Source organism: Salmo salar, chromosome 10, assembly GCF_965601325.2.
Source record: "Salmo salar chromosome 10, fSalSal1, whole genome shotgun sequence".
Classification (NCBI taxonomy): domain Eukaryota; kingdom Metazoa; phylum Chordata; class Actinopteri; order Salmoniformes; family Salmonidae; genus Salmo; species Salmo salar.
Genome location: NC_138300.1, coordinates 117,793,668 through 117,819,956, shown reverse-complemented (window position 1 = coordinate 117,819,956; position 26,289 = coordinate 117,793,668). Strand labels below are relative to the sequence as shown.

The 26,289-nt window shown below is 42.5% G+C and overlaps 1 protein-coding gene across 2 annotated transcripts; it reads right to left on the bottom strand.

The window, feature by feature from the left end:
* Positions 1-5,751: 5,751 nt before the first annotated feature.
* Positions 5,752-25,858, bottom strand: LOC106561667 (uncharacterized). 2 transcript variants are annotated; one of them, XM_014125835.3, is made up of 9 exons: positions 25,630-25,858; positions 11,398-12,550; positions 11,003-11,093; positions 10,606-10,786; positions 9,852-9,866; positions 9,577-9,660; positions 7,593-7,663; positions 6,164-6,296; positions 5,752-6,059 (listed from the first exon to the last, which is right to left on the bottom strand). In XM_014125835.3, the coding sequence occupies exons 1-9, from the start codon at positions 25,696-25,698 to the stop codon at positions 6,039-6,041; spliced, it is 1,818 nt and encodes a 605-aa protein (XP_013981310.2). In that variant the 5' UTR covers positions 25,699-25,858; the 3' UTR covers positions 5,752-6,038. The 2 variants fall into 2 exon arrangements, with proteins under 2 accessions (XP_013981310.2, XP_013981311.2); XM_014125836.3 differs by lacking the exon at positions 9,852-9,866.
* Positions 25,859-26,289: the final 431 nt, after the last annotated feature.

Sequence of the window (26,289 nt, the reverse complement as noted above, 5' to 3'; positions counted from 1 at the left end):
GTAGCAGCAGTGTAGGGGGGGGGGGGGGGGGGGGGGGTAATGCAAATAGTCTGAGAGGCCATTAGATTAGACGTTCAGCAGTCTTATGGCTTGGGGGTAGAAGCTGTTTAGAAGCCTCATGGACCTAGACTTGGCGCTCCGGTACCACTTGCCGTGCGGTAGCAGGGAGAGCAGTCTATGACTAGGGTGGCTGGAGTCTGACACTTTTTAGGTCTTTCCTCTGTCACTGCCTGGTACAGAGGTCCTGGATGGCAGGAAGCTTGGCCCCAGGGATGTACTGGGCCGTACATTCCATGTATCGAACAGTTATTTCAGTGATATTAAAAACAGGAAAATCTGGAGAGTCCTCTGCTGATTACAGACCCATACGTTTAATAAATTGTGACAAAATAATAAAGGTCATAAGCCATAGAACGGTGTGTCAGTTTAATACAATACGCTAAAAAAACAGATATACAGTGCATTCGGAAAGTATTCAGACCCCTTGACTTTTTCCACATTTTGTTACGTTACAGCCTTATTCTAAAATGGATTAAATCTTTTTTTTTTTTTACATCTTCAATCTACACACAATAACCCATAATGACAAAAGCAATAACTGTTTTTTTGTTATTTTCTGCAAATGTAAAAACAGAAATATCACATGTACATAAGTATTCATACTTTTACTCAGTACTTTGTGGAAGCACCTTTGGCAGCAATTACAGCCTCGAGTCTTCTTGGGTATGACGCATCAAGCTCGGCACACCTGTATTTGGGGAGTTTCTCCCATTCTTCTCTGCAGATCCTCTCAAGCTCTGTCAGGTTGGTTGGGGAGCGTCGCTGCACAGCTATTTTCAGGTCTCTACAGAAATGTTCGATCGGATTCAAGTCCGGGCTCAAGGACATTCAGAGACTTGTCCCAAAGCCACTCCTGCATTGTCTTGGCCGTGTGTTTAGAGTCATTGTCCTGCCTTCTAGGCAGAGTTGCAGAGAAAAAGCCATATCTCAGACTGGCCAATAAAAAGAAAAGATTAAGATGGAAAAAAGAACAGACACTGGATAGAGGAACTTTGCCTAGAAGGCCAGCATCCCTCTTCACTGTTGACGTTGAGACTGGTGTTTTGCGGGTACTATTTAATGAAGCTGCCAGTTGAGGACTTGTGAGGTGTCTGTTTCTCAAACTAGACACTATAATGTACTTGTCCTCTTGCTCAGTTGTGCCCCGGGGCCTCCCACTCCTCTTTCTATTCTGGTTAGAGGCAGTTTGCACTGTTCTGTGAAAGGAGTAGTACACAGCGTTGTACGAGATCTTCAGTTTCTTGGCAATTTCTCACATGGAATAGCCTTCAATTCTCAGAACAAGAATAGACTGACGAGTTTCAGAAGGTCTTTGTTTCTGGCCATTTTGAGCCTGTAATGGAACCCACAAATGATGATGCTCCAGATATTCAACTAGTCTAAAGGCCAGTTTTATTGCTTCTTTATTTAGCACAACAGTTTTCAGCTGTGCTAACATAATTGCAAAAGGGTTTTCTAATGATCAATTAGCATTTTAAAATGATAAACTTGGATTAGCTAACACAACGTGCCATTGGAACACAAGAGTGATGGTTGCTGATAATGGACCTCTGTACGCCAATGTAGATATTCCATTAAAAATCTGCTGTTTCCAGCTACAATAGTCATTTACAACATTAACAATGTCTACATTGTATTTCTGATCAATTTGACGTCATTTTAAATTAACAAAATAAATGTGCTTTTCTTTCAAAAACAAGGACATTTCTAAGTGATCCCAAACTTTTGAATGGTAGTGTATATATATATATATATAATATATATATATATATATATATATATATATATATATATATATAAAAATACTACCCCTGAGTGGTCTCCAGACTGCAGACAGACACATCCTTGGTAACAATCACTATGGCATGCCCTGCCACCTGCGTCTATGAAGTGAGGCTGTTCTGTCCTTGAACTGTTCTTCTCTACTGATGTTCTATAATATGTCATGTTTCATGCTTTGTGTGGACCCCAGGAAGAGTAGCTACTGCTTTTGCAACAGCTAATGGGGATCCTAATAAAATTCCAACAATACCAAATATAATAGCCAAATTGTATCTCTTATAAAAACACAGCTAGACAGCTGGAGCAGCTATATACATTTACACAGGGGATTGGGATAATGAAACAAGGCTGTATGAACACATTCGTTAGAACGTTTTTTTTTTTAACCAAAATCTTACATCTGAAGACATAACATTCCCCAGATGATGTTGCTATGGACACTGATGTAATTGTACGAGTCAGTACAACATCTAGCTATTTACATATAGATTTACAATCTATAATACAAGCTGAGTGACAGCAGTATGCTCTGGTCTTTATAAGCAATTATACAAAGAGAAGGTACTGTACTACTCACTCATGCACACACACACAGTATACACACAGTTACGTCAAACTCACACCAGTCAGAACCATGATGTACAAACCGAACAAGCCACAGAAAACCACCATGTTATTCTGACCACAGCATCCTCTCTGGGTAATGGAGTAGGGAGCAGACAGACGTCAAGTCTGGTTTTGGAGATGCAGACCACAGTTTGGTTTAGTGTTTTGTTTTTCCAGTCTGCTATTAGGTGGGGAAGCCCATAAGCGGCTGTGGGAGCGTATGAGGCAGAGGACAATTTTTGTTTTTTTAAATACACACACGCACACTTGCTTTAAGACAGACAGAACTATTACTGTGGTCAATACTGTTCCCCCTTGAAATATTCTGGCATTGGATCCCTAACAATGAACTACCACTTGATCTTCTAGTCAGAGATGCACTGACTGGTCCTGCAGAGTGACAACTTCACACCTCAGCAACTGAACTCGTTGCCAAGAGATGCTAAAAGAGAAAGGACTGAAAATGTGTTCAAAAATATGTCATGTGGTAGCCACTTCCTCTTCCTCCTGCTCTCATTACCCCTACTATGCCACCTTCTCTGTCTAATTCCTGTCATCTCACACACACACAATTGTAAACACAAATGGCACCAGTGTGATGGCCCCCAACACAACACTCAGTTCAAATATATTCTACAATTGTTAATGGGTTTGGATGTGATTATTTTCCCCCCGTATCTGCTTCATGCTGCTTGTACTATAATGGGACATTGACTACCAGTCCCACTCAAACACACAAGCCTAAAAAACACACCCAGATTTGCTGCCAGAAATATGCACCGTCAGACACTCTCCCATAAGCATAATGGCGAGACAGAGACATGCCCTGATGTCTGGCGCACAGGAGAACTGCCAAGAATCTCACTCTGTAGGAGGCATGGCAAAGCATCAGTTAATGGATGCAAAATATAACCGGTGAGTTCACAGCTTTTTAAGGCAGCAGATGAGGTGAGCTAGAGTTGACTGAGGAACGAGTCAAACTGACTCAGTCTTTTAGCGGTTGTAACCAGGCCAATGCAGTACAGCGCGGCTCATTAGTGTGAAAAGGTCTAAGAAAGCGGGCCCTCTCCTGGTGACAGAGCATGGTGCAGCCAAGTACCACAGCACATTTGTTTTAAATCGGTAAAAAACGGGGTGGACATTGAATACATCTATATACCAGCCCTTAAAGGCCACTGATGGCCCGATATTATCTTAGCAAGCTGCTATACATTTAGCACACTCACATTTCAGGTTCATCTGAAGGAACAATTATCATACAGCCTATAGAAGCCCATACTTTGGGATCTCCTAGAATCATGGCAGTCTCCTGCAAATCTAGAGTAGAAAACAGTGTTTGAGGATTATATATTTATCAGGTCTTCCACTGAGGAGTTACGTGCATTAAATAGCAGAGGGATTCACAGGTTATTTACGCTTTAATTACTGTTTCACTTACTTGTATTGATAGATAAAAAGACATTCACCTAGTTATTCTGAATACTTCAGCACTGGATTTGTATCTGCGCAACATGATGCGGAATGCGGACGATGGGCAATGCCCAAGTGCCAGAGATGTGGCGGGTGACGAAAACATCCTCCCTTTGGCAACAAAAACATTGCGCAGCATCAATTCCTCTAGTCTACAAAAACATTTCTATAGACTATTTAATAAAACAAACAAATTAACATCGTTGGCCACTGTTATTGTAGCTACAATCAAATATATTAGCCTAGCCTACTTAGAATCTGCATAATAAAACACCACACTTCAGCATCAAATAAACCAACTGGGATACAGTAAATAATTGAAATTATGATAAAATAAAATGTCAAACTTGCATGTACAAGCAAATGGCGAAGCTTCGGTGCAGGTGTCCGTCTCCCCGCCCTGCAGATGAAGCGCGGATGGTGTGGTCCACCGCACCGATGCAGTTCGGAGTGGAATGGATGGTGGTGGGACGTTTCGTGCGCTCGCTTTCACCGATGTTTTTGTGGTCCGTTGCGCACTTTGCTTTTCCGTATCTATTCTGTCATCGTACCCATGTGATAATGTGCGTCTTCTCTCTTTGGAAACTTAAAGAAACTCCGAAGTGGTAGATTAGAAATCCGACATGCAACAGATAGGTAGACCTACAGTTGATTATGTACCAGGGTCGCCCGATCTCCGCATGCTGCAGTATGCGGAAAAAGGTGCGCAATCTAATGGCCAAAAAATGAGCACAGTAGACTGACTATACGCAGTGACAGGTATCGGAAGACGATACATTTCCACACAAGCAGGCTACACGATGTGATTAAGTTAAAACAACAACCCTTTAAACAGTGACATTTTGGGTCAATTGTTTACTTGTTATCCTCTCCCGAGTGGCGCAGCGGCCTAAGGCACTGCATCTTCAGTGCAAGAGGCGTCACTACAGTCCCTGGTTCGAATCCAGGCTGTATCACATCCGGCCGTGATTGGGAGTACCATAGGGTGTCGCACAATTGGCCCAGCGTTGTCTGCGTTTGGCCAGGGAAGGCCATCATTGTAAATAAGAATTTGTTCTTAACTGTCTTGCCTAGTTAAATAAAGGTTGAATAAAAATAAATAAAAAGTGCGTAATTCTAACCATGTCCACAGGAGGGCAGTGCCACTCAAACAAAGCAGCATTTTTATTTCCAATAAACATTCTTATAGCTGAACCAATATAAATTCCAATCTGAAGGCTGATGGGGGTTTCACAACAATTTATTGAGATCAGAACAATTCCCGTTCACACCCTCCATGAAAAAAGTGCCAAATTTGCCTTGGTTTGGTCTGTGGCGACCAAGTGTGAAGTCAGGCCCATATTACACACTATGCACTACTTTTGGCCAGAGCCCTATGGGTCAGACCTCACACTTGGTCATAGTGCACTATGAAGTAGTGCACTTCATAGGGAATAGGATGTAATTTGGGACGCAACCTGTCAGTTTCCACCCCCATATGTGTTTGTATTTTATAACAATAAAGAACAATTTTTTTTTTGCATAGGCAACATTTGTGTTTTGATGTGACATTAAGGCATAGGTGCATATTAACTCAACAAACAAATAACGCACAATATCTTTCACAACTTGGCCATTCCATTATGTTTCATACTGCTGTCAACGGCAAAACCGTAATCCCAATATTTCCATTGGTGGAGATGTATAAAGCATTTTATATCCAGTCAGGGATGAGATGTCTCGCATTTCCTGTCATAGTGTAGTCATGGTAACAATGTCCATTTTCTGTCAGTGTAGTGCGTGGGCACCGTCCACCGCAGGGCAGGCGCCCGTCGGGGCGCACCGTCCTTGTGTACCCAAGAACCTTATTGTGCGCTCTCCCTCACATCCTTTGACATCAGTACCAGTCTCTAGCCTGTACTGGGTCAGTCTCCTCATTCTACCTCTGACCCTCTCGGGGGGGGGATTAATACAGAAACCATGGATGGGAGGAAGGGATGGTGGAGCAGGAGTGTCATCAGCTGTGGTGGTCATGGTCTTAGAACAGTTCAACTGGTTTTGGTGTGTCTCGATGGCTGATGGCGTCCGGCTCCTGTCCTTCTGGTTAAACAGTAATGCCATAGGTGAAAAATGAGGCTCTTCTAACCTCCAATGCTCTTAGTCTGAAAAACAAAGAAGAAGAACGGTGCTTGACTAAAATGTCAGCTCACAACAGCGGTGTGTATGTTTCACTTTCAGTCTGTGTGTGTGTGTGTGTGAGTGAGACCTTGTGGTTGTCCACACACTGCATGTACAAGTTGGCGATGCCAGAGCAGGTGAGGGTTTGTCCAGTGTTCTCCCTGTAGCACTTCAGGATCTGATTCTGCAGGTCACCACACACTGGCTTGATGTCAACACGCCTGGGAATAGAGAGAGAGAGAGATGATGGACACATCCTACTATACCATATTCTGCCCAATCTAGACAGTTTGTTTTTGTCAAAGAGAATGAGTTCTCATAACCTACCTGGTTAAATAGTAAAGGAAATAAAAACCTTTAGCCTACGGCCCAGTGTAATGACTAGCAACGGGGGGACAAAAACAGATAGTTACATATGGCGATATGATTTTTGGACGATATTATAAATCGATACTTGACTCCAAGTATTGATTTTTATTACATTTTTTGTTAGGTAGCGTTAGATAGAGCTAGTCGGCTGTATCTCGACAAAACACTGGTATTTTTCATCCTATAGCTTGTTCCCCATCTTCTTTTTAAATAGTAATCCAACATGTTTTCAGCACTTTTATTTCCACGACTGATCAAAACTAATTTTGTCATGCTGTCTCTTGTCCCTCTGTAGCAGACATATGGTGAGCAATATGTAGGACTGTGAAGGTCATGGAATTTTGGATGACGGTAATTGACCAGCCAAATTACCATGGTAATAACAGTGTGTGTGTGTGTGTGTATGTATATATATATATATATATATATATATATAAAAAAAAAATAGATGCACCTTTTCTCTTCTCCTCCACTCCTGACTGCATGTGAAATAGAATGAACAGAACGGGTGTCCGAATTCAAGTCAGTGATGGCATAATGGGTGGACTGGCGGCCATTGCGAGTGTATCCACAGGAACAAAGAAGGACGTAAAAGCAGGAAGTGTACCCATCAATATTTGCTGTGATTTGTTAATTCAACTCAACTGACATAAAAAATAAAATGAAAACCCATTCCATTGCATGAAGCACAGTTAACATCATTTGAATGAACATTCTCCATTACCATGGAAATTATTACATCACAATACCAGGCAGTCATTGTACCCATGAGTTTACCCATCAAACTGCCAGGGTTAGAGGTTCCAAGCCCATTCAATTCATCGTTTGCTACAACACCTTGCTCGTTTCAGCAAGGGGTAACACAGTTTCATCACGTTGTTAAGAGTCCATGTTACCGTAGAAACGGACTCAACCACACGAATACCTAACCATCCCGTCTTCAGTCAGCTGTTCGTTCGGTTATTATAACGGTCATTTTATTTCTTCATCCACAACTATCGGTTACACGGTTATTGTGCCAGTCATAGCAATGTTTGGAACATCAAATTGCAATAAAATCTAAGTATCGAACCGGCACCTAAGTATAGTGATACAATCATATTGGGAGGTCCCTGGCAAATTCCAGCCCCAAAAACAATGATACTCACTTGAAGGTGTTGTGAGCATCCTCTCTGCCCTTCTTGAAGTTCTCTGTGGTGACTTTGAAGAACTGAGCACTCTGTTAACGAGGGGAACAACACAACAGCTGTTGGACTGTTGACAAGCTGTAGGACACTGGTATGACTGTGCCTACTGAGCTGTCATGCATTGTAGGGAAAGTAAGGTGGTGTGTCAGCATTTACAGTTGAAGTTGGAAGTTTACATACACCTTAGCCAAATACATTTAAACTCAGTTTCACAATTCCTGACATTTAATCCAAGTAAAAATGATTTCAGCTTTCATTTCTTTCATCACATTCTCAGTGGGTCAGAAGTTAACATACATTCAATTAGTATTTAGTAGCATTGCCTTTAAATTGTTAAACTTGGGACAAACGTTTTGGGTAGCCTTCCACAAGCTTCCCATAATAAGGGTGAATTTTGGCCCATTCCTCCTAACAGAGCTGGTGTAACTGAGTCAGGTTTGTAGGCCTCCTTTCTCGCACACACTTTTTCAGTTTTGCCCACAAATTCTCTATAGGATTGAGGTCAGGGCTTTGTGATGGCCACTCCAATACCTGGACTTTGTTGTCCTTAAGCCATAACTTTGGAAGTATGCTTGGGGTCATTGTCCATTTGGAAGACCCATTTGCGACCAGGCTTTAACTTCCTGACTGATGTCTTGAGATGTTGCTTCAATATATCCACATAATTTTCCTTTCTCATGATGCCATCTATTTTGTGAAGTGTACCAGTGCCTCCTACAGCAAAGCACCCCCACAACATGATGCTGCCACCCCCATGCTTCACATTTGGGATGGTGATCTTTGGCTTGCAATTCTCCCCCTTTTTCCTCCAAACATAACGATGGTCATTATGGGCAAACAGTTCTATTTTTGTTTCATCGGACATGTCTCTAAAAAGTACGATCTTTGTGCAGTTGCAAACCGTAGTCTGGCTTTTTTATGGCGGTTTTGGAGCAGTGGCTTCTTCCTTGCTGAGCGGCCTTTCGGGTTATGTTGATATACGCCTCGTTTTACTGTGGATATAGATACTTTTGTACCTGTTTCCTCCAGCATCTTCACAAGGTCCTTTGCTGTTGTTCTGGGATGGATTTGCACTGTTCGCACCAAAGTACGTTCATCTCTAGGAGACAGAACACGTCTCCTTCCTGAGCGGTATGATGGCTGCATGGTCCCATGGTGTTTATACTTGCGTACTATTGTTTGTACAGATGAACGTGGTACCTTCAGGCGTTTGGAAATTGCTCCCAAGCATGAACCAGACTTGTGGAGGTCTACAATATTTTTTCTGAAGTCTTGGCTGATTTCTTTTGATTTTCCCATGATGTCAAGCAAAGAGGCACTGAGTTTGAAGGTAGGCCTTCAAATACATCCACAGGTACACCTCCAATTGACTCAAATTATGTCAATTAGCCTATCAGAAGCTTCTAAATCCATGACATCATTTTCGGGAATTTTCCAAGCTGTTTAAAGGCACAGTCAACTTAGTCTATGTAAACTTCTGACCCATTGTGATACAGTGAATTATAAGTGAAATAATCTGTCTGTAAACAATTGTTGGAAAAATGACTTGTGTCATGCACAAAGTAGATGTCCTAACCGACTTGCCAAAACTATAGTTTGTTAACAAGAAATTTGTGGAGTGGTTGAAAAACGAGTTTTAATGACTCCAACCTAAGTGTATGTAAACTTCCGAATTCAACTGTAGATGCACAGTCATTTTGACCTGAAGAAGATCCTTTTTGGATATAAACATTGTCAATAAAAGTGGCAATTGGGAGCATATTCAGTGTGCGGGCCTTTGTTCTTTTCTAGTATTCTTCCTTAGTCCAGCACCTACCTTTAAGGATGTGCGTATGACCACAAACCTTTCTACAGTGTGTACAGTAATAACACAATATGACAGGAATAGTAACAGAGGCTGTGGCCGTGTGTGACGTTTGTATGTCAGAGTCCGTGTGTCGTGTACCTTTTCCTCCAGCTTGGCGACCTGTTCCCTGAAGAGTGCATCCTGTTTCTTCATCTGGTTCTCTTTCTCCTCCAGTTTGTGGGCCTGAGAAGGACAGAGAGAATATATTTACATAACGGAGCATAAAGTAATTTCTTCTTTCCTACTAAATGACAGCCTGAGTGAGATGACAATCAAAATCAAATATTCAACACGAAAATCATATAGAACTTTGTTTTTAAGGAAATAGATAATCTTCAAGGCATGCGTGAAGTAGGATCACTCCCTTGTCTTACCTTAAGCTCTATCCACTGAAACAAGATAGCAGAACAGGAAGGAAGATGAAGACGGATTGGTGAGAACTAGGATCTTTACAGGTCAAAGGGGAAACGCAGACCTCCAAGATGCAACGTCATGCCATTCTATTTCATAGTAGAAGCAAACAACAAACCATCCCTTTGGGATCTGCTCTGAACTCAACTTGCCAGCCTGGCAGTCAACTGACCAGTGCTCTGTCCACAAATCTGGGTGAGCTGTATCAGCCAGCTGCAGCCAAGCTCATTAGTGGTGGCAGGGGGTAAGGAGTGGTACCTTTGCCTGTTTTCCTGGGCAAATCACCTGACTCACCCTAAGAGAACACACCAAGAGCTCATGCCAACAGAATAGGAGCAATCCAACTTGGCAAAAAACAAGCCACAAGCAGTCATGCACAAAATATTACCAACATCAGCCAGACCTTTTATGGAAACAGCTAAAACACTTACTTGCAAGGCCTTCGCAAGCATTTTAGACAGAATGAAACAATAGATAAATAAATCCAAGTACTCTGTAACATTAGTCACGATCAAACGGAAAGTATACAGACAAACCTCATACAAATATTTCAAACTACAGAAGAGCAAATACCTTTTAGTGAACACAATTAGTGGCAAACGGCTAGGTAGTTCTGGTTAAGTTGACAGACCAGTCTGACTGTACTTAGTTAGCATTTCAGGCATTTCTTATATTCAAGCTTGTACATCCACCACTGTATCTAGTGCTGTGTCTTACGTAGAGCTGGGCCATGAGTCTCTCATCCTCTGTGGTCATACGTTCCTTCGCGGTGGCCTCCATCAGGTTCTCTCCCTGCGCTGCCTTCTCCAGATCCAGGATTTTCTTCACCTCCTGCTGGATCTGGGCCTGGGCTACAGCCTGGGCCTGGGCTCTGGCCTGGACCTTTACCTCATACAACCTATAGATAGACACAGAAGATCAGACCTGACCATGTCCCTAAAAAGGCTATTCCTAGGACCACTTTGAAAAAGTGTATTTTACTAAGTATTTTAAGTATTTTACTAAAAAGGCATTTTCAAATGAGACATTGCATTGAGCTTGTGTTTTAGTCCAGTACTCGGCTTAACCTGTGTCTGGGAAAACCACCCTTTATTATCTATGTTGGTCTCCTCACTGTTTTTCAAACTCCTGCCGCTTCACTTTCATCTCCTCTTCCAGGCCCTTCGTTAGCTCAGCTTGGATGTGCCTCCTCAGCACTTCTTCATCTATCACCAAACCAGAAAAGAAGGAACACGTTTCATGCGAGAGGTTTGTGTGTAAAAAAACAAACATTAAAAAAACCAACAATGCTCGACTTATCAAATCATCTGAGACGTCTGAAAGGTCTATATTGAATTATGTAGTGTAGGAGTCAAACAAAGCACACACTTATGCATAATGACAGGTCTCTGTGTCCTCATTTACGTCACTGTTGCAAATATTGCAGCCAATAAGGAATACATCATGACTACATGATTACAACCCAATAACACAAATCAATACAACTTGAATGAGAGAAAGCAGACTCACCTAATGGAGGTTGCAGTGGGATCACAGTGGGGGTCACAACAGGAGCCACGACTGGAACAGCCACGTTCTCAATGAGAGGGAGTAGTGGAATGCTGACCATGGGTTCTACTGGGGCAGAGAGAGGAGGAGGGGGAGCTATGGGCTCTTCTACAGGGGGAGGGAGATCAGCTGGTTTGCTAGCAGCCGATGCAGTAAACAGGGTGGCCATCTCCATGGAGGGACATGGTGCTGGAGGAAGTTCCTCCATAATAGGCTCTGGGATAGGTGCTAGGACTGGGGGAGGTGGAGGTTCTGCAACAGGCGGAGGAGTAGAGACAGGTAGGGGCTCTACAGGTGGACGTGTGGGTAGGACAACCTCTTCAACAACAAGTGGTGTCGTAATGGTGACAGATTCCACCACAGGTGGCAGGACAACCGGTTCTACGAGGGTAGGTGTTGCTACTTCCTCAACCACAACAGGTGGCAGGACAATAGCTTCAACAGGTGAAGGGTCAGGGGTAGATTCAACCACTGGAGGCAGCACAATTGGTTCCACAGCTGGAGGAGCTAGAACCACAGGTTTCACAGGCTTAGGTGGTACTACGAGTTCTATAGGGACAAGTGGGATAATAGGTTCAGCCAGTGTCGGCAGAACTACAGGTTCCTCAGTGGTAGGGGTACATTGGAGTACAGGTACTGGTTTTTCTATTGGTGGAGATGGGGCCAAAGATGGCACTATAGGTTCTAAAGGCACCAGAGGAAGTATGGGTTCTGCCCCTTGAGGAAGCACTTTGGTATCTAGAGGTGGAACAATAGGTTCAACAGCTGGAGCTCGGACTATCGGTTCCTTAGGTGGAGAGGGAGGTGTGGGTAGGGCCGCAGGTGGAGGGGGAGCAGAGACAAATGTGACAGGAGGTGGAGGAGTAAGCTTTACTGGCTGAACAGGGGGAGACGGAGGTGTGGGTAGGACCACAGGTGGAGGGGCTGTGGGGATAAACAGGGAAGGGGGGACCAGAAGAGGGACCAAATGATCGACTGTGGGGGCCGGTGTGGACAGAGGGACCACAGGTTCTGTCGAATGCATGGAAGCAGGTCCATTCTGCTGTGAGCGAGGATGGACAACCTTCTGGGCCTGGCACTCTTCTCTCATTCGATTGATGACTTTGTCAGTCAGCTGTCATGGAAAGAAGGCAAAAGGTCAACAATCATCAGGCATAACATTTTTCTAGAAACAGAGCACTAGACTGTACTAAAGATAATACAATTAGATTTGTGTGCCATGTAAATCACCTAACACAGATAGCTTATATTGGCGTAGCACCCCCCCAGCTCCTGCAAAGACGTGCATAAGCTTACACCCCGGTAAAGACTGGGAACTTTCTCAATTAGATTTGCTCAACTCTTGGGTCCTTGCTCCTCCATTCTCTCTAGACTCCTTTTGAGAGAAAGGTCAAAAGGTAATCGAGGAGAGGCGGCAAGGAGAGGGAAAGCTGACGAAAATACACTTGTATGAAACTCCTCCAATTGCGCGTCCTCAGGCAAATTATCTTTACAGGATAGATTTCCAAAATAAAATGTATAAAGTGATAAAAACAAAATGTAGCTAGTTGTGCAAGACATTTAGCAGATAAAAGGATATGTTGTTCCACAAGATGATTGTTCTAGGTCCCAAGAAACAAAGAGATCTTCTGTTGAATCTGACAATTAATCTGGATGGTTGTACAGTCGTCCCAAATAAAACTGAAGGACCTCGGCGTTACTCTGGACCCTGATCTCTCTTTTGACGAACATATCAAGACTGTTTCAAGGACAGATTTTTCCATCTATGTAACATTGCAAAAATCTGTGCAAAAATGATGCAGAAAAATTAATCCCTGCTTTTGCCACTTTTAGGTTAGACTACTGCAATGCTCTACTTTCCGGCTACCCGGATAAAGCACTAAATAAACTTCAGTTAGTGCTAAATACGTCTGCTAGAATCCTGACTAGAACCAACATTTTTATCATATTACTCCAGTCCTAGCCTCCCTACACTGGCTTCCTGTTAAGGCAAGGGCTGATTTCAAGGTTTAACTGCTAACCTACAAAGCATTACATGGCCTTGCTCCTACCTATCTTTCCGATTTGGTCCTGCCGTACATACCTACACATACGCTACGGTCACAAGACGCAGGCCTCCTAATTGTCCCTAGAATTTCTAAGCAAACAGCTGGAAGCAGGGCTTTCTCCTAAAGAACTCAATTTTTATGGAATGGTCTGCCTACCCATGTGAGAGACGCAGACTCAGTCTCAACCTTTAAGTCTTTACTGAAGACTTATCTCTTCAGTAGGTCCTATGATTGAGTGTAGTCTGGCCCAGGAGTGTGAAGGTGAACGGAAAGGCACTAGAGCAACGAACCGCCCTTGCTGTCTCTGCCTGGCCGGTTCCCCTCTCTCCACTGGGATTCTCTGCCTCTAAACCTATTACAGGGGCTGAGTCACGGGCTTACTGGTGCTCTTCCATGCCGTCCCGAGGAGGGGCGCGTCACTTGAGTGGGTTGAGTCACTGACGTGGTCTTCCTGTCTGGGTTGGCGCCCCCCTTGGGTTGTGCCGTGGCGGAGACCTTTGTGGGCTATTGTCACGAGAATTTCTAGTTCCAATGATATTAACTCAAAACTCACTATATACTTTGACCAATTCCCCAGGGGTTGTAAGGCCCCGGTTAATAGAAGAATTTGACAAAGTCCCAGAAGTCTGCAAAAGGTTAGTTCTTTATTCAGAGAGCTCTCCCAATCATACAAGCACATAGCCTTTTATACCTCACATTTGGTCATACCATATGTCATACCCCTTATAAATGCCCCTCTTCTTTAACACTGTCAATGCTTATTTACAAGTCTTCTTCCAATACATACATACATGTTACATAATCTACTGCAAGCCTAATGGTTTCTCCCCTCCCTGGGTGTGGAGACCTCTTTCCCGTTATCAGTTTCACAGTGGTCACAAGCTGTTAACCTGTTTGGGATAGGGGGCAGTATTTTCACGGCCGGATAAAAAAACGTACCCGATTTAATCTGGTTACTAATTCCTGCCCAGAAACTAGAATATGCATATAATTAGTAGATTTGGATAGAAAACACTCAAGTTTCTAAAGCTGTTTGAATGATGTCTGAGTATAACAGAACTCATATGGCAGGCCAAAACCTGAGAAGATTCCATACAGGAAGTGCCCTGTCTGACAATTTGTTGTCCTTCTGTAGCATCTCTATCGAAAATACAGCATCGCTATTTTACGAGAAAAATAGCATAAAAATTGATTTTAAACAGCGTTTGACATGCTTCTAAGTACGTTAATGGAATATTTAGATTTTTTTTGTCACGAAATGCGCTTGCGCGTTACCCTTCGGATAGTGACCTGAACGCACGAACAAAACGGAGGTATTTGCCTATAACTATGGATTATTTGGAACCAAAACAACATTTGTTGTTGAAGTAGAAGTCCTGGGAGTGCATTCTGACGAAGAACAGCAAAGGTAATCCAATTTTTCTAATAGTAATTCTGAGTTTAGTGAGCCCCAAACTTGGTGGGTGTCAAATTAGCTAGCCGTGATGGCCGAGCTATGTACTCAGAATATTGCAAAATGTGCTTTCGCAGAAAAGCTATTTTAAAATCTGACACCGCGATTGCATAAAGGAGTTCTGTATCTATAATTCTTAAAATAATTGTTATGTATTTTGTCAACGTTTATCATGAGTAATTTAGTAAATTCACCGGAAGTTGGCGGTGGGTATGCTAGTTCTGAACATCACATGCTAATGTAAAAAGCTGGTTTTTGATATAAATATGAACTTGATTGAACAAAACATGCATGTATTGTATAACATAATGTCCTAGGAGTGTCATCTGATGAAGATCATCAAAGGTTAGTGCTGCATTTAGCTGTGGTTTTGGTTTTTGTGACAAATATGCTTGCTTTGAAAATGGCTGTGTGATTATTTTTGGCAGGGTACTCTCATGACATAATCTAATGTTTTGCTTTCGCTGTAAAGCCTTTTTGAAATCGGACAATGTGGTTAGATTAACGAGAGTCTTGTCTTTAAAATGGTGTAAAATAGTCTTATGTTTGAGAAATTGAAGTTATAGCATTTTTTAGGTATTTGTATTTCGCGCCACGCGATTCCACGGGCTGTTGACCAGAGAGGTTAATGAAGGAAAACTGAAATCCGTTTTACCTCATTTCTACCAGTATGTCACATGTGCAGCTAGAGGAGAAAAAAACCAAAAAAAAACTTTAAAAAAAAAAAAACTCAGATCATCTTTACATACATGAAGGGAACATTTCGGCATTTGCTGTATGGTTGATGAGAAAGTTCATATTGCAAATGTACGGTCCCTTACTAGACGTCCACGAACGTTTGTAAAATTCGCGGACGGCGTCGGGCCGTGCACCGGGGCCGGATCTTCCGGGAGTCATCGAACGGAGTCTCTCGGACATTCGGTTTTGTTTTATAAAATGTTCAGGTGTCATTTTTCACCTGTCCCGGATTATACCACAAGAGGGCGAATGGAATCATATTGCAAATGTAACAAACATCACCAATCACAACGTGGCCTTTTCTCCTAAACGGAAAAGACTTCGAAGACGAAACTTGGTGAGCATTGGTTTGGCATAATGGGCAGTTGGCCCCGAACAAGATGGAGTTGAGGCCTCAACGCTTTTTGAGTTAAGGCCATTTTTCTGGGATTAACCTCTTACATCTAGACCTTCCGCTAGCGGAACACCTGCTCCAATATCCAATGATAGGCGTGGCGCGAATTACAAATTCCTCAAAAATACAAAAACTTCCATTTTACAAACATATGACTATTTACCAGCATTTTAAAGACAAGACTCTCCTTTATCTAACCACACTGTCCGATTTCAAAAAGGCTTTACAGCGAAAGAAAAACATTAGATTATGTCAGCAGAGTACCAAGCCAGAAATAATCAGACACCCATTTTTCAAGCTAGCATATAATGTCACAAAAACCCAGAAGACAGCTAAATGCAGCACTAACCTTTGATGATCTTCATCAGATGACACACCTAGGACATTATGTTATACAATACATGCATGTTTTGTTCAATCAAGTTCATATTTATATCAAAAAACAGCTTTTTACATTAGCATGTGACGTTCAGAACTAGCATACCCCCCGCAAACTTCCGGAGGAATTTGCTAACAATTTACTAAATTACTCACGATAAACGTTCACAAAAAGCATAACAATTATTTTAAGAATTATAGATACAGAACTCCTCTATGCACTCGATATGTCCGATTTTAAAATAGCTTTTTGGTGAAAGCACATTTTGCAATATTCTAAGTACATAGCCCAGCCATCACGGGCTAGCTATTTAGACACCCGGCAAGTTTAGCCTTCACCAAAATCAGATTTACTATTACAAAAATGTTATTACCTTTTGTTGTCTTCGTCAGAATGCACTCCCAGGACTGCTACTTCAATAACAAATGTTGGTTTGGTCCCAAATAATCCATCGTTATATCCGAATAGCGGCGTTATGTTTGTGCGTTCCAGACACTATCCGAATGGTAAATAAGGGTCGTGCGCATGGCGCAATTCGTGACAAAAAAAATCTAAATATTCCATTACCGTACTTCGAAGCATGTCAACCGCTGTTTAAAATCAATTTTTATGCCATTTTTCTCGTAAAAAAGCTATAATATTCCGACCGGGAATATCCTTTTAGGTAAACAGACAAAGGAAAAGAAAGCTTTCGGTCGACGCAGGCACGAGCCTGAGTCTCACAGTACTGTAACCAGCCACTACCCAAACGCGCTACTTTGTTTCAGCCAGAGCCTGCAAAGCCACGATTCAGCATTTTGCCGCCTTCTGAGAGTCCATGTGAGCCGTAGAAAGTGTCACGTAAGAGCAGAGATCCCCTGTAATTGATAGAGATGGCAAAGAAGTTCAAGAAATGGTCAGACAGGGTACTTCCTGTACAGAATCTTCTCAGGTTTTGACCTGCCATTTGAGTTCTGTTATACTCACAGACACCATTCAAACAGTTTTAGAAACTTTAGGGTGTTTTCTATCCAAAGCCAATAATTATATGCATATTCTAGTTTCTGGGCAGGAGTAATAATCAGATTAAATCGGGTACGTTTTTTATCCAGCCGTGAAAATACTGCCCCCTAGCCATAACAGGTTAACCTGAAAGATTCTGTACAGGAAGTGCCCTCTCTGACCATTCCTTGAGTTTCTTGGCTCTGTTTATTGAAAATTTAGGATCTTTGCTGTAACGTGACACTTCCTACGGCTCCCATAGGCCCTCAGAACCCGGGAAAAAGCTGAATGATGTAATTCCAGCCGCTGGCTGAAACACATTAGCGCCTTTGGTAAGTGGCCGATCAGAGGACCATCAGACTGAGGCTCGTGCACGAGGGGATCCCATGTTTTTATTTTCTCTCTCTTTGAACGTAAACACGCTTTCCCGGTCGGAATATTATCGCTTTTTTACGAGAAAAATGGCATAAAAATGGATTTTAAACAGCGGTTGACATGCTTCGAAGTACGGTAATGGAATATTTAGAATTTTTTGTCACAAAACGCGTCGTGCGCGTCACCCTTCTTTACCCTTTCAGATAGTGTCTTGAACGCACGAACAAAACGCCGCTATTTGGATATAACTATTAATCATTTTGAACCAAACCAACATTTGTTATTGAAGTAGAAGTCCTGGGAGTGCATTCTGACGAAGAACAGCAAAGGTAATAACATTTTTCTTATAGTAAATCTGACTTTGGTGAGGGCTAAACTTGGTGGGTGTCTAAATAGCTAGCCCTGTGATGCCGGGCTATCTACTTAGAATATTGCAAAATGTGCTTTCACCGAAAAGCTATTTTAAAATCGGACATAGCGAGTGCACAAAGGAGTTCTGTATCCATAATTCTTAAAATAATTGTTATGTTTTTTGTGAACGTTTATCGTGAGTAATTTAGTAAATTCACCGGAAGTTTGCGGGGGGTATGCTAGTTCTGAACGTCACATGCTAATGTAAAAAGCTGTTTTTTGATATAAATATGAACTTGATTGAACAAAACATGCATGTATTGTATAACATAATGTCCTAGGGTTGTCATCTGATGAAGATCAAAGGTTAGTGCTACATTTAGCTGTGGTTTGGGTTTATGTGACATTATATGCTAGCTTGAAAAATGGGTGTCTGATTATTTCTGGCTGGGTACTCTGCTGACATAATCTAATGTTTTTCTTTCGTTGTAAAGCCTTTTTGAAATCGGACAGTGTGGTTAGATGAACGAGAATTGTCTTTAAAATGGTGTAAAATAGTCATATGTTTGAGAAATTGAAGTAATAGCATTTCTAAGGTATTTGAATAACGCGCCACAGGATTCCACTGGCTGTTACGTAGGTGGGACGAAATCGTCCCACTGGCCCTAGAGAAGTTAAATATGGGTCACATGGGCTGTTTCGAAGGGTTAAAAAAGTCAGATCATTTCAAAACTTCGTGTGTGTGACTAGGTAACCCTCATGAACTGTGAACCAGTCATTTATCCCATCAGATTTGCAAAAAAACTAACACACACAGCTAGGACATAGTGACACAGTGTGGGGCTTAGAGACATACAGTGCCTGCAATAGTTACCTTCATTCGAACGATCAAAGAACCGTCAGACCTAGAGCTCTGAAACTTTAGAAACCTGTTCTAGAGCTCAAGTCGATATTGCACGGTGAGTTAAGTGGCTCTAGACGGTTCTCAGACCAAGAAACAGCCTCGTACATTTGCAATATGTTCAATTCATTTTGACATCACGAAAATGACGACATTTAGAAATGTCCCAGAGTCGCAAGACTAGGTGCATTGAAACCGCCTCGGCCCAGAGATGGACCCCAAGGTTTGTCCGATAGCTCATTCAAGGACCGCGTAGCAACGCCCGGAAAAAAGTGGATTTTCAGCACCAATTAAGGTCATTGCTCGGGCACCGAATGACCTATCGAGCCGAAACTTGGGATTTGGGGTCACCTCACATAGGCCTACACATAATGTCAGAGCTGGACCCGCAGCTAGAACGTGTTTTACATTTTTATTATGTTTAATCTGAAGGCGCTGTGAATTATGGACCTGCTCTGATATGTGATAGTTGGCTTCTAAACGAGTTGGAAAAAGTGGGTTTGGTGTCAGATGGTATCAGTTTGGTGTCAGAATGATATCTAATTGACTGATGGAGTCCCACTTCTCTCATGTCACCGTCGAGCGATAGAGAGGAACCACTAGCACTGCCCGGCCATCTCGAGTTCATCGGGCCAGTCAATTTTGCATTTCTGCAGTATTTTTGAGCATGTCAAATTCGTGATGGTAATGGTCATTTTGGACATTTTTCAAAACAACAGAGTCCCACTTCTCCCTCATCATACATGACAAATAGACCATCTAGGTTGATTCATGGCTTAACATATATCATTTGGGCAGTATAAATGCCATTTGGACATGGTTCACTGACTTTTGGGTTTGGAAACCGACTTCCTATGATCGTACATGGCAAATGGACAAACATCCTGATTTGGCACATTCAATACTTTCATACATGTATAATTGACAAAAAAATAATTGGACATTTCATTTGGATATTTCTTATGGCATTTGGGAAAAAAAAGAAAATATTGTCACTTTTGACTTCCTATGAAATCATATTGCAAATGGACAAAACATATGCCTTATGTACAAGCAAAAAAATTAAAATGATGTCAATAAAATATGTCAAAAGTATGTTCATACAGTTCTTATACATGTGTAATTGACAAAAAAATTAATAAAAAATACACTGATCAAAAAAATAAAGGGAACACTTAACCTCTTACATCTAGACGTTCCGCTAATGGAACACCTGCTCCAATATCCAATGATGGGCGTGGCGCGAAATACAAATTCCTCTAAAATCCGAAAACTTCCATTTTTCAAACATATGACTATTTTACAGCATTTTAAAGACAAGACTCTCATTAATCTAACCACACTGTCCGATTTCAAAAAGGCTTTACAGCGAAAGCAAAACATTAGATTATGTCAGCAGAGTACCCAGCCAGAAATAATCAGACACCCATTTTTCAAGCTAGCATATAATGTCACAAAAAACCCAGAAGACAGCTAAATGCAGCACTAACCTTTGATGATCTTCATCAGATGACACACCTAGGACATTATGTTATACAATACATGCATGTTTTGTTCAATCAAGTTCATATTTATATCAAAAAACAGCTTTTTACATTAGCATGTGACGTTCAGAACTAGCATACCCCCCGCAAACTTCCGGGGAATTTACTAACAATTTACTAAATTACTCACGATAAACATTCACAAAAAGCATAACAATTATTTTAAGAATTATAGATACAGAACTCCTCTATGCACTCGATATGTCCGATTTTAAAATAGCTTTTTGGTGAAAGCACATTTTGCAATATTCTAAGTACATAGCCCAGCCATCACGGGCTAGCTATTTAGACACCCGGCAAGTTTAGCCTTCACCAAAATCAGATTTTCTATTACAAAAGTTTGATTACCTTTTGTTGTCTTCGTCAGAATGCACTCCCAGGACTGCTACTTCAATAACAAATGTTGGTTTGGTCCAAAATAATCCATCGTTATATCCGAATAGCGGCGTTTTGTTCGTGCGTCCCAGAAACTATCCGAAATGGTAAATCAGGGTCGTGCGCATGGCGCATTTCGTGACAAAAAAATTCTAAATATTCCATTACCGAAATTCGAAGCATGTCAACCGCTGTTTAAAATCAATTTTTATGCAATTTATCGCGTAAAAAACGATAATATTCCGACCGGGAATCTCCTTTTCGGTAAACAGAGGAAAAACCAGAAAGACGGGGGCGGCCAGTGCACGCGCCTAAGCCCACAGTCCCTTGATCGGCCACTTGAGAAAGGCGATAATGCGTTTCAGCCTGGGGCTGGAATGACAACATTCAGGTTTTTCCCGGGCTCTGAGAGCCTATTGGAGCCGTGGGAAGTGTCACGTTACCGCAGAGATCCTTTGTAATGGAATGAGATGTCAAAGAAAGACAATAAATGGTCAGACAGGCCACTTCCAGTAAAGGAATCTCTCAGGTTTTGACCTGCCATTTGAGTTCTGTTATACTCACAGACACCATTCAAACAGTTTTAGAAACTTTGGAGTGTTTTCTATCCAAAGCTAATAATTATAAGCATATTCTAGTTTCTGGGCAGGAGTAATAATCAGATTAAATCGGCTACGTTTTTTTATCCAGCCGTGAAAATACTGCCCCCTAGCCATAACAGGTTAAACAACACAATGTAACTCCAAGTCAATCACACCTCTGTGAAATCAAACTGTCCACTTAGGAAGCAACACTGATTGACAATAAATTTCACATGCTGTTGTGCAAATAGAATAGTCAACAGGTGGAAATTATAGGCAATTAGCAAGACACCCCCAATAAAGGAGTGGTTCTGCAGGTGGGGACCACAGACCACTACTCAGTTCCAATGCTTCCTAGCTGATGTTTTGGTCACTTTTGAATGCTGGCGGTGCTTTCACTCTAGTGGTAGCATGAGACAGAGTCTACAACCCACACAAGTGGCTCAGGTAGTGCAGCTCATCCAGGATGGCACATCAATGCGAGCTGTGGCAAGAAGGTTTGCTGTGTCTGTCAGCGTAGTGTCCAGAGCATGGAGGCGCTACCAGGAGACAGGCCAGTACATCAGGAGACGTGGAGGAGGCCGTAGGAGGGCAACAACCCAGCAGCAGGACCGCTACCTCCGCCTTTGTGCAAGGAGGAGCAGGAGGAGCACTGCCAGAGCCCTGCAAAATGATCTCCAGCAGGCCACAAATGTGCATGTGTCTGCTCAAACGGTCAGAAACAGACTCCATGAGGGTGGTATGAGGGCCGACGTCCACAGGTGGGGGTTGTGCTTACAGCCCAACACCGTGCTGGACGTTTGGCATTTGCCAGAGAACACCAAGATTGGCAAATTCGCCACTGGTGCCCTGTGCTCTTCACAGATGAAAGCAGTTTCACAATGAGCACATGTGACAGACGTGACAGAGTCTGGAGATGCCGTGGAGAACGTTCTGCTGCCTGCAACATCCTCCAGCATGACCGGTTTGGCGGTGGGTCAGTCATGGTGTGGCATTTCTTTGGGGGGGCCGCACAGCCTTCCATGTGCTCGCCAGAGGTAGCCTGACTGCCATTAGGTACCGAGACGAGATCCTCAGAACCCTTGTGAGACCATATGCTGGTGCGGTTGGCCCTGGGTTCCTCCTAATGCAAGACAATGCTAGACCTCATGTGGCTGGAGTGTGTCAGCAGTTCCTGCAAGAGGAAGGCATTGATGCTATGGACTGGCCTGCCCATTCCCCAGACCTGAATCCAATTGAGCACATCTGGGACATCATGTCTCGCTCCATCCACCAACGCCACGTTGCACCACAGACTGTCCAGGAGTTGGCGGATGCTTTAGTCCAGGTCTGGGAGGAGATCCCTCAGGAGACCATCCGCCACCTCATCAGGAGCATGCCCAGGCGTTGTAGGGAGGTCATACAGGCACGTGGAGGCCACACACACTACTGAGCCTCATTTTGACTTGTTTTAAGGACATTAGATCAAAGTTGGATCAGCCTGTAGTGTGGTTTTCCACTTTCATTTTGAGTGTGACTCCAAATCCAGACCTCCATGGGTTGATAAATTGGATTTCCATTGATTATTTTTGTGTGATTTTGTTGTCAGCACATTCAACTATGTAAAGAAAAAAGTATTTAATAAGATTATTTCTTTCATTCAGATAAGGATGTGTTTAAGTGTTCCCTTTATTTTTTTGAGCAGTATAAATACATTTTTAAAAAATACAAAAAAAACAACAAAAAAAAATCGAAAGAATTTCTAAAAACGGTCCAGAAAGCACTGAAGGGGGTGATACGTTTTCAAAATTTGACTCTTGGGTGTTGACTTGTGTTACATTTGCAATATGAAAATCCACGGTGGAGCACGCTCGCCATCTATAGGATTTTTGGGGTGTGACACTTGGCATTTGCCATATGAAATTTGCAATATGATTTGGATGAATGTGGACCAAATTGGGTGGTATTGTCCATTGTGTGTATGATTCGTGCGGTGCCAATATGTTCCCATTCATTTTTGTCCATTTCATGGGGGTCTTCCCTTACTTCACACACAGAGACACGTACAAAGCTCTCCTTCACCCTCCATTTGGTAAATCTGAACATAACTCCATCCTCCTGATAGCTGCTTACAAGCAAAACTCAAAGTCCCAGCTCAATAAGGAAGCGTTCCGATGAAGCGGATTCTAAGCTACAGGACTGTTTCACTAGCACAGACTGGAATATGTTCCGGGATTCATCCGATGGCATTGAGGAGTTTAACACAGTCACCGGCTTCATTATAAGTGCAACGACGAAGTCATCCCCAAGGTGACCGTACATACATATCCCAACCAGAAGCCATGGATTCCAGGAGACATTTGCGCTGAGCTAAAGGCTAGAGCTTGCAAACTATCACAGATTACAAAGGGAAACGCCGCTGTGAGCCTACCAGACGAGCTAAATGCCTTCTATGCGCGCTTCGTGGCAAGCAACACTGAACAAAGCATGAGAGCACCAGCTGTTCCAGACAATTGTACTTGATCACGCTCGCTGTAGCCAATGTGCGTAAGGCCTTTAAACAGGTTAATTTTCACAAGGCCGCAGGGCCAGACAGATCACCAGTATGCGCTGGACACATGCCAGCTGGTTGCACTGACATTTTCAACCTCTCCCTGACCCAGTCTGTACCTACATGTTTCAAGCAGACCACCATAGTACCTGTGCCCAATAACGCTAAAGTATCCTGCCTAAATGACTCCCACCACCATAGCACTCACATCTGTAGCCATGAAATGCTTTGAAAGGCTGATCATGGCTCACATCAACACCATCCTCCCAGAAACCTTGGACCCACTTCAATTCGCATACCGCCCCAACAGATCCGCAGATTACGCAATCTCTATTGCACTTCACACTGCCCTTTCCCACCTGGATAAAAGACCATCGAGAGCATCCTGACTGGTTGCATCACCGCTTGGTATGGCAACTGCTTGGCATCTGACCACAAGGCGATACAGATGGTAGTGCGTACGGCCCAGTACATCACTGGGGACGAGCTTCCAGGCGGTGTCAGAGGAAGGCTCTAAAAATGTTCAAAAACTCCAGCCACCCAAGTCATAGACTGTTTTCTCTGCTAACACACGGCAAGCGGTACTGGAGCGCCAAGTCTGGGACTAAAAGGCTCCTTAACAGCTTCTACCCCCAAGCCATAAGACTGCTGAATAGTTAGGCAAATAGCAACCCAGACTATTTGCATTGCCCCCCTTATTTTATTATAATTTTTTGCACCGACTCTCTTGCAACAGACTTGATGTCAACTCACTGGACTCTAACCACACACACACACTACACTGACACACACACATTCCTTCACATATGCTGCTGCTATTCTCTATGCTTAGTCACTTTACCCCTACCTACATATTACCTCAATTACCTTGACTAACCAGTACCACTGCACATTGTCTCGGTATATAACCTCGTTATTGTTATTTTATTGTGTTACTATTTTCTCTAGTTTTTTTAGCACATTTTTCTTACTTAAAAAAAACCCACTCGGCATTGTTGATTAAGGGCCCCCAAGTAAGCGTTTCACGGTAATGTCTTCGCCTGTTGTATTCTGTGCATGTGACAAATACAGTCCAAATTCAAATTGTAACTGAAGTTACATTGCAAAATTACTGCAGTATTAGCAGCATACACTGCACTCCCGACTCACGGATGAGAGAGGATGGAGGGCGGGGACGGACTTTCCCCCAAATTAGAAAAGGCCTGGGTAATTTGGGGGGCGTAGCAGCATATTGTTTTCAAATCAAATGGTTGTGCAACGTGTAAAAATTGGCTGTTTGCCCGCTTATGAAAATACATAGATTTTGATTTACTTGGAAAGTAAACGTGCTGATTAGGCTGTTGGAAGAAGCCTATACATCGATACTTTTCACGAATTTGGTACGTTTCAGTATTTTGGCATACTACCGACATTCGACAAAAACAAATGCAACATAACCGAAACTACTGAAATTATACGGTTTTCTGTAACTAATGACTAAGGGCGCATAACATTGTTGTATGTTTTTGGGTTACATAAACTTTGTACCTCGTTGCTCACTCACCCTAATGCCCTTCACAAAAGTAACGTGGTCGTCTTCATACGAGACGTGGCTGCTGCTGTTGCCTCCCATCCTTTTCGTACAGACAGAGTGCCTAAAATGTTATTGAGAATGTGCAGGTAGGTTTGGTGTAAATCTTGTACCACAACGTGGGTCTTCGGACCGAGACCACGCCGCCCAGTTTAATCTCACAGCTCCGATACAAACACAACCGCAAGTGCCTGCCCTTCCCACTTCAGAGTAATGTTTATTGGTCATTTCTATTGGCTGAGAAAAGGCGTCTTGAACAAGACCCCTTTCCATTGGTCTTCATTTTCACGGAAACTATGACGTAAGAAGTACAGCATGTCCCATTATCAGGGACTCATGTTATGGAAATATACGTAGAGAAACGTAATATATAGAAACTATATACTACAATGCAATTTCAGTAGATAGAGAATGGATGGTGTAATGATTCTACAATGTAGGAAAATGCCAAAAATGCATTTGCATGATTTTTCACATTGGTGTTTTTCATGACAAAGTTACTGGTCCTGCCAAGTACTACTTTGACAAACAGTTACCTAATGAAATATTCCTAAAATAAAACATGAACAAGTATCACAAGACATTAACATAACGCTTTTCACTTGTGTCCCATCAATATCTGTTGATGAAGTG

Coding starts and splice junctions, on each gene's coding strand:
- LOC106561667 (XM_014125835.3), bottom strand. CDS start 25,698: ATGGGAGGCAACAGCAGCAGCCACGTCTCGTATGAAGACGACCACGTT. Junction 12,551..25,629: donor CTTTTGTGAAGGGCATTAGG/GTGAGTGAGCAA, acceptor TTTCCATGACAG/CTGACTGACAAAGTCATCAA. Junction 10,787..11,002: donor CGGCAGGAGTTTGAAAAACA/GTGAGGAGACCA, acceptor GTCTATCTATAG/GTTGTATGAGGTAAAGGTCC.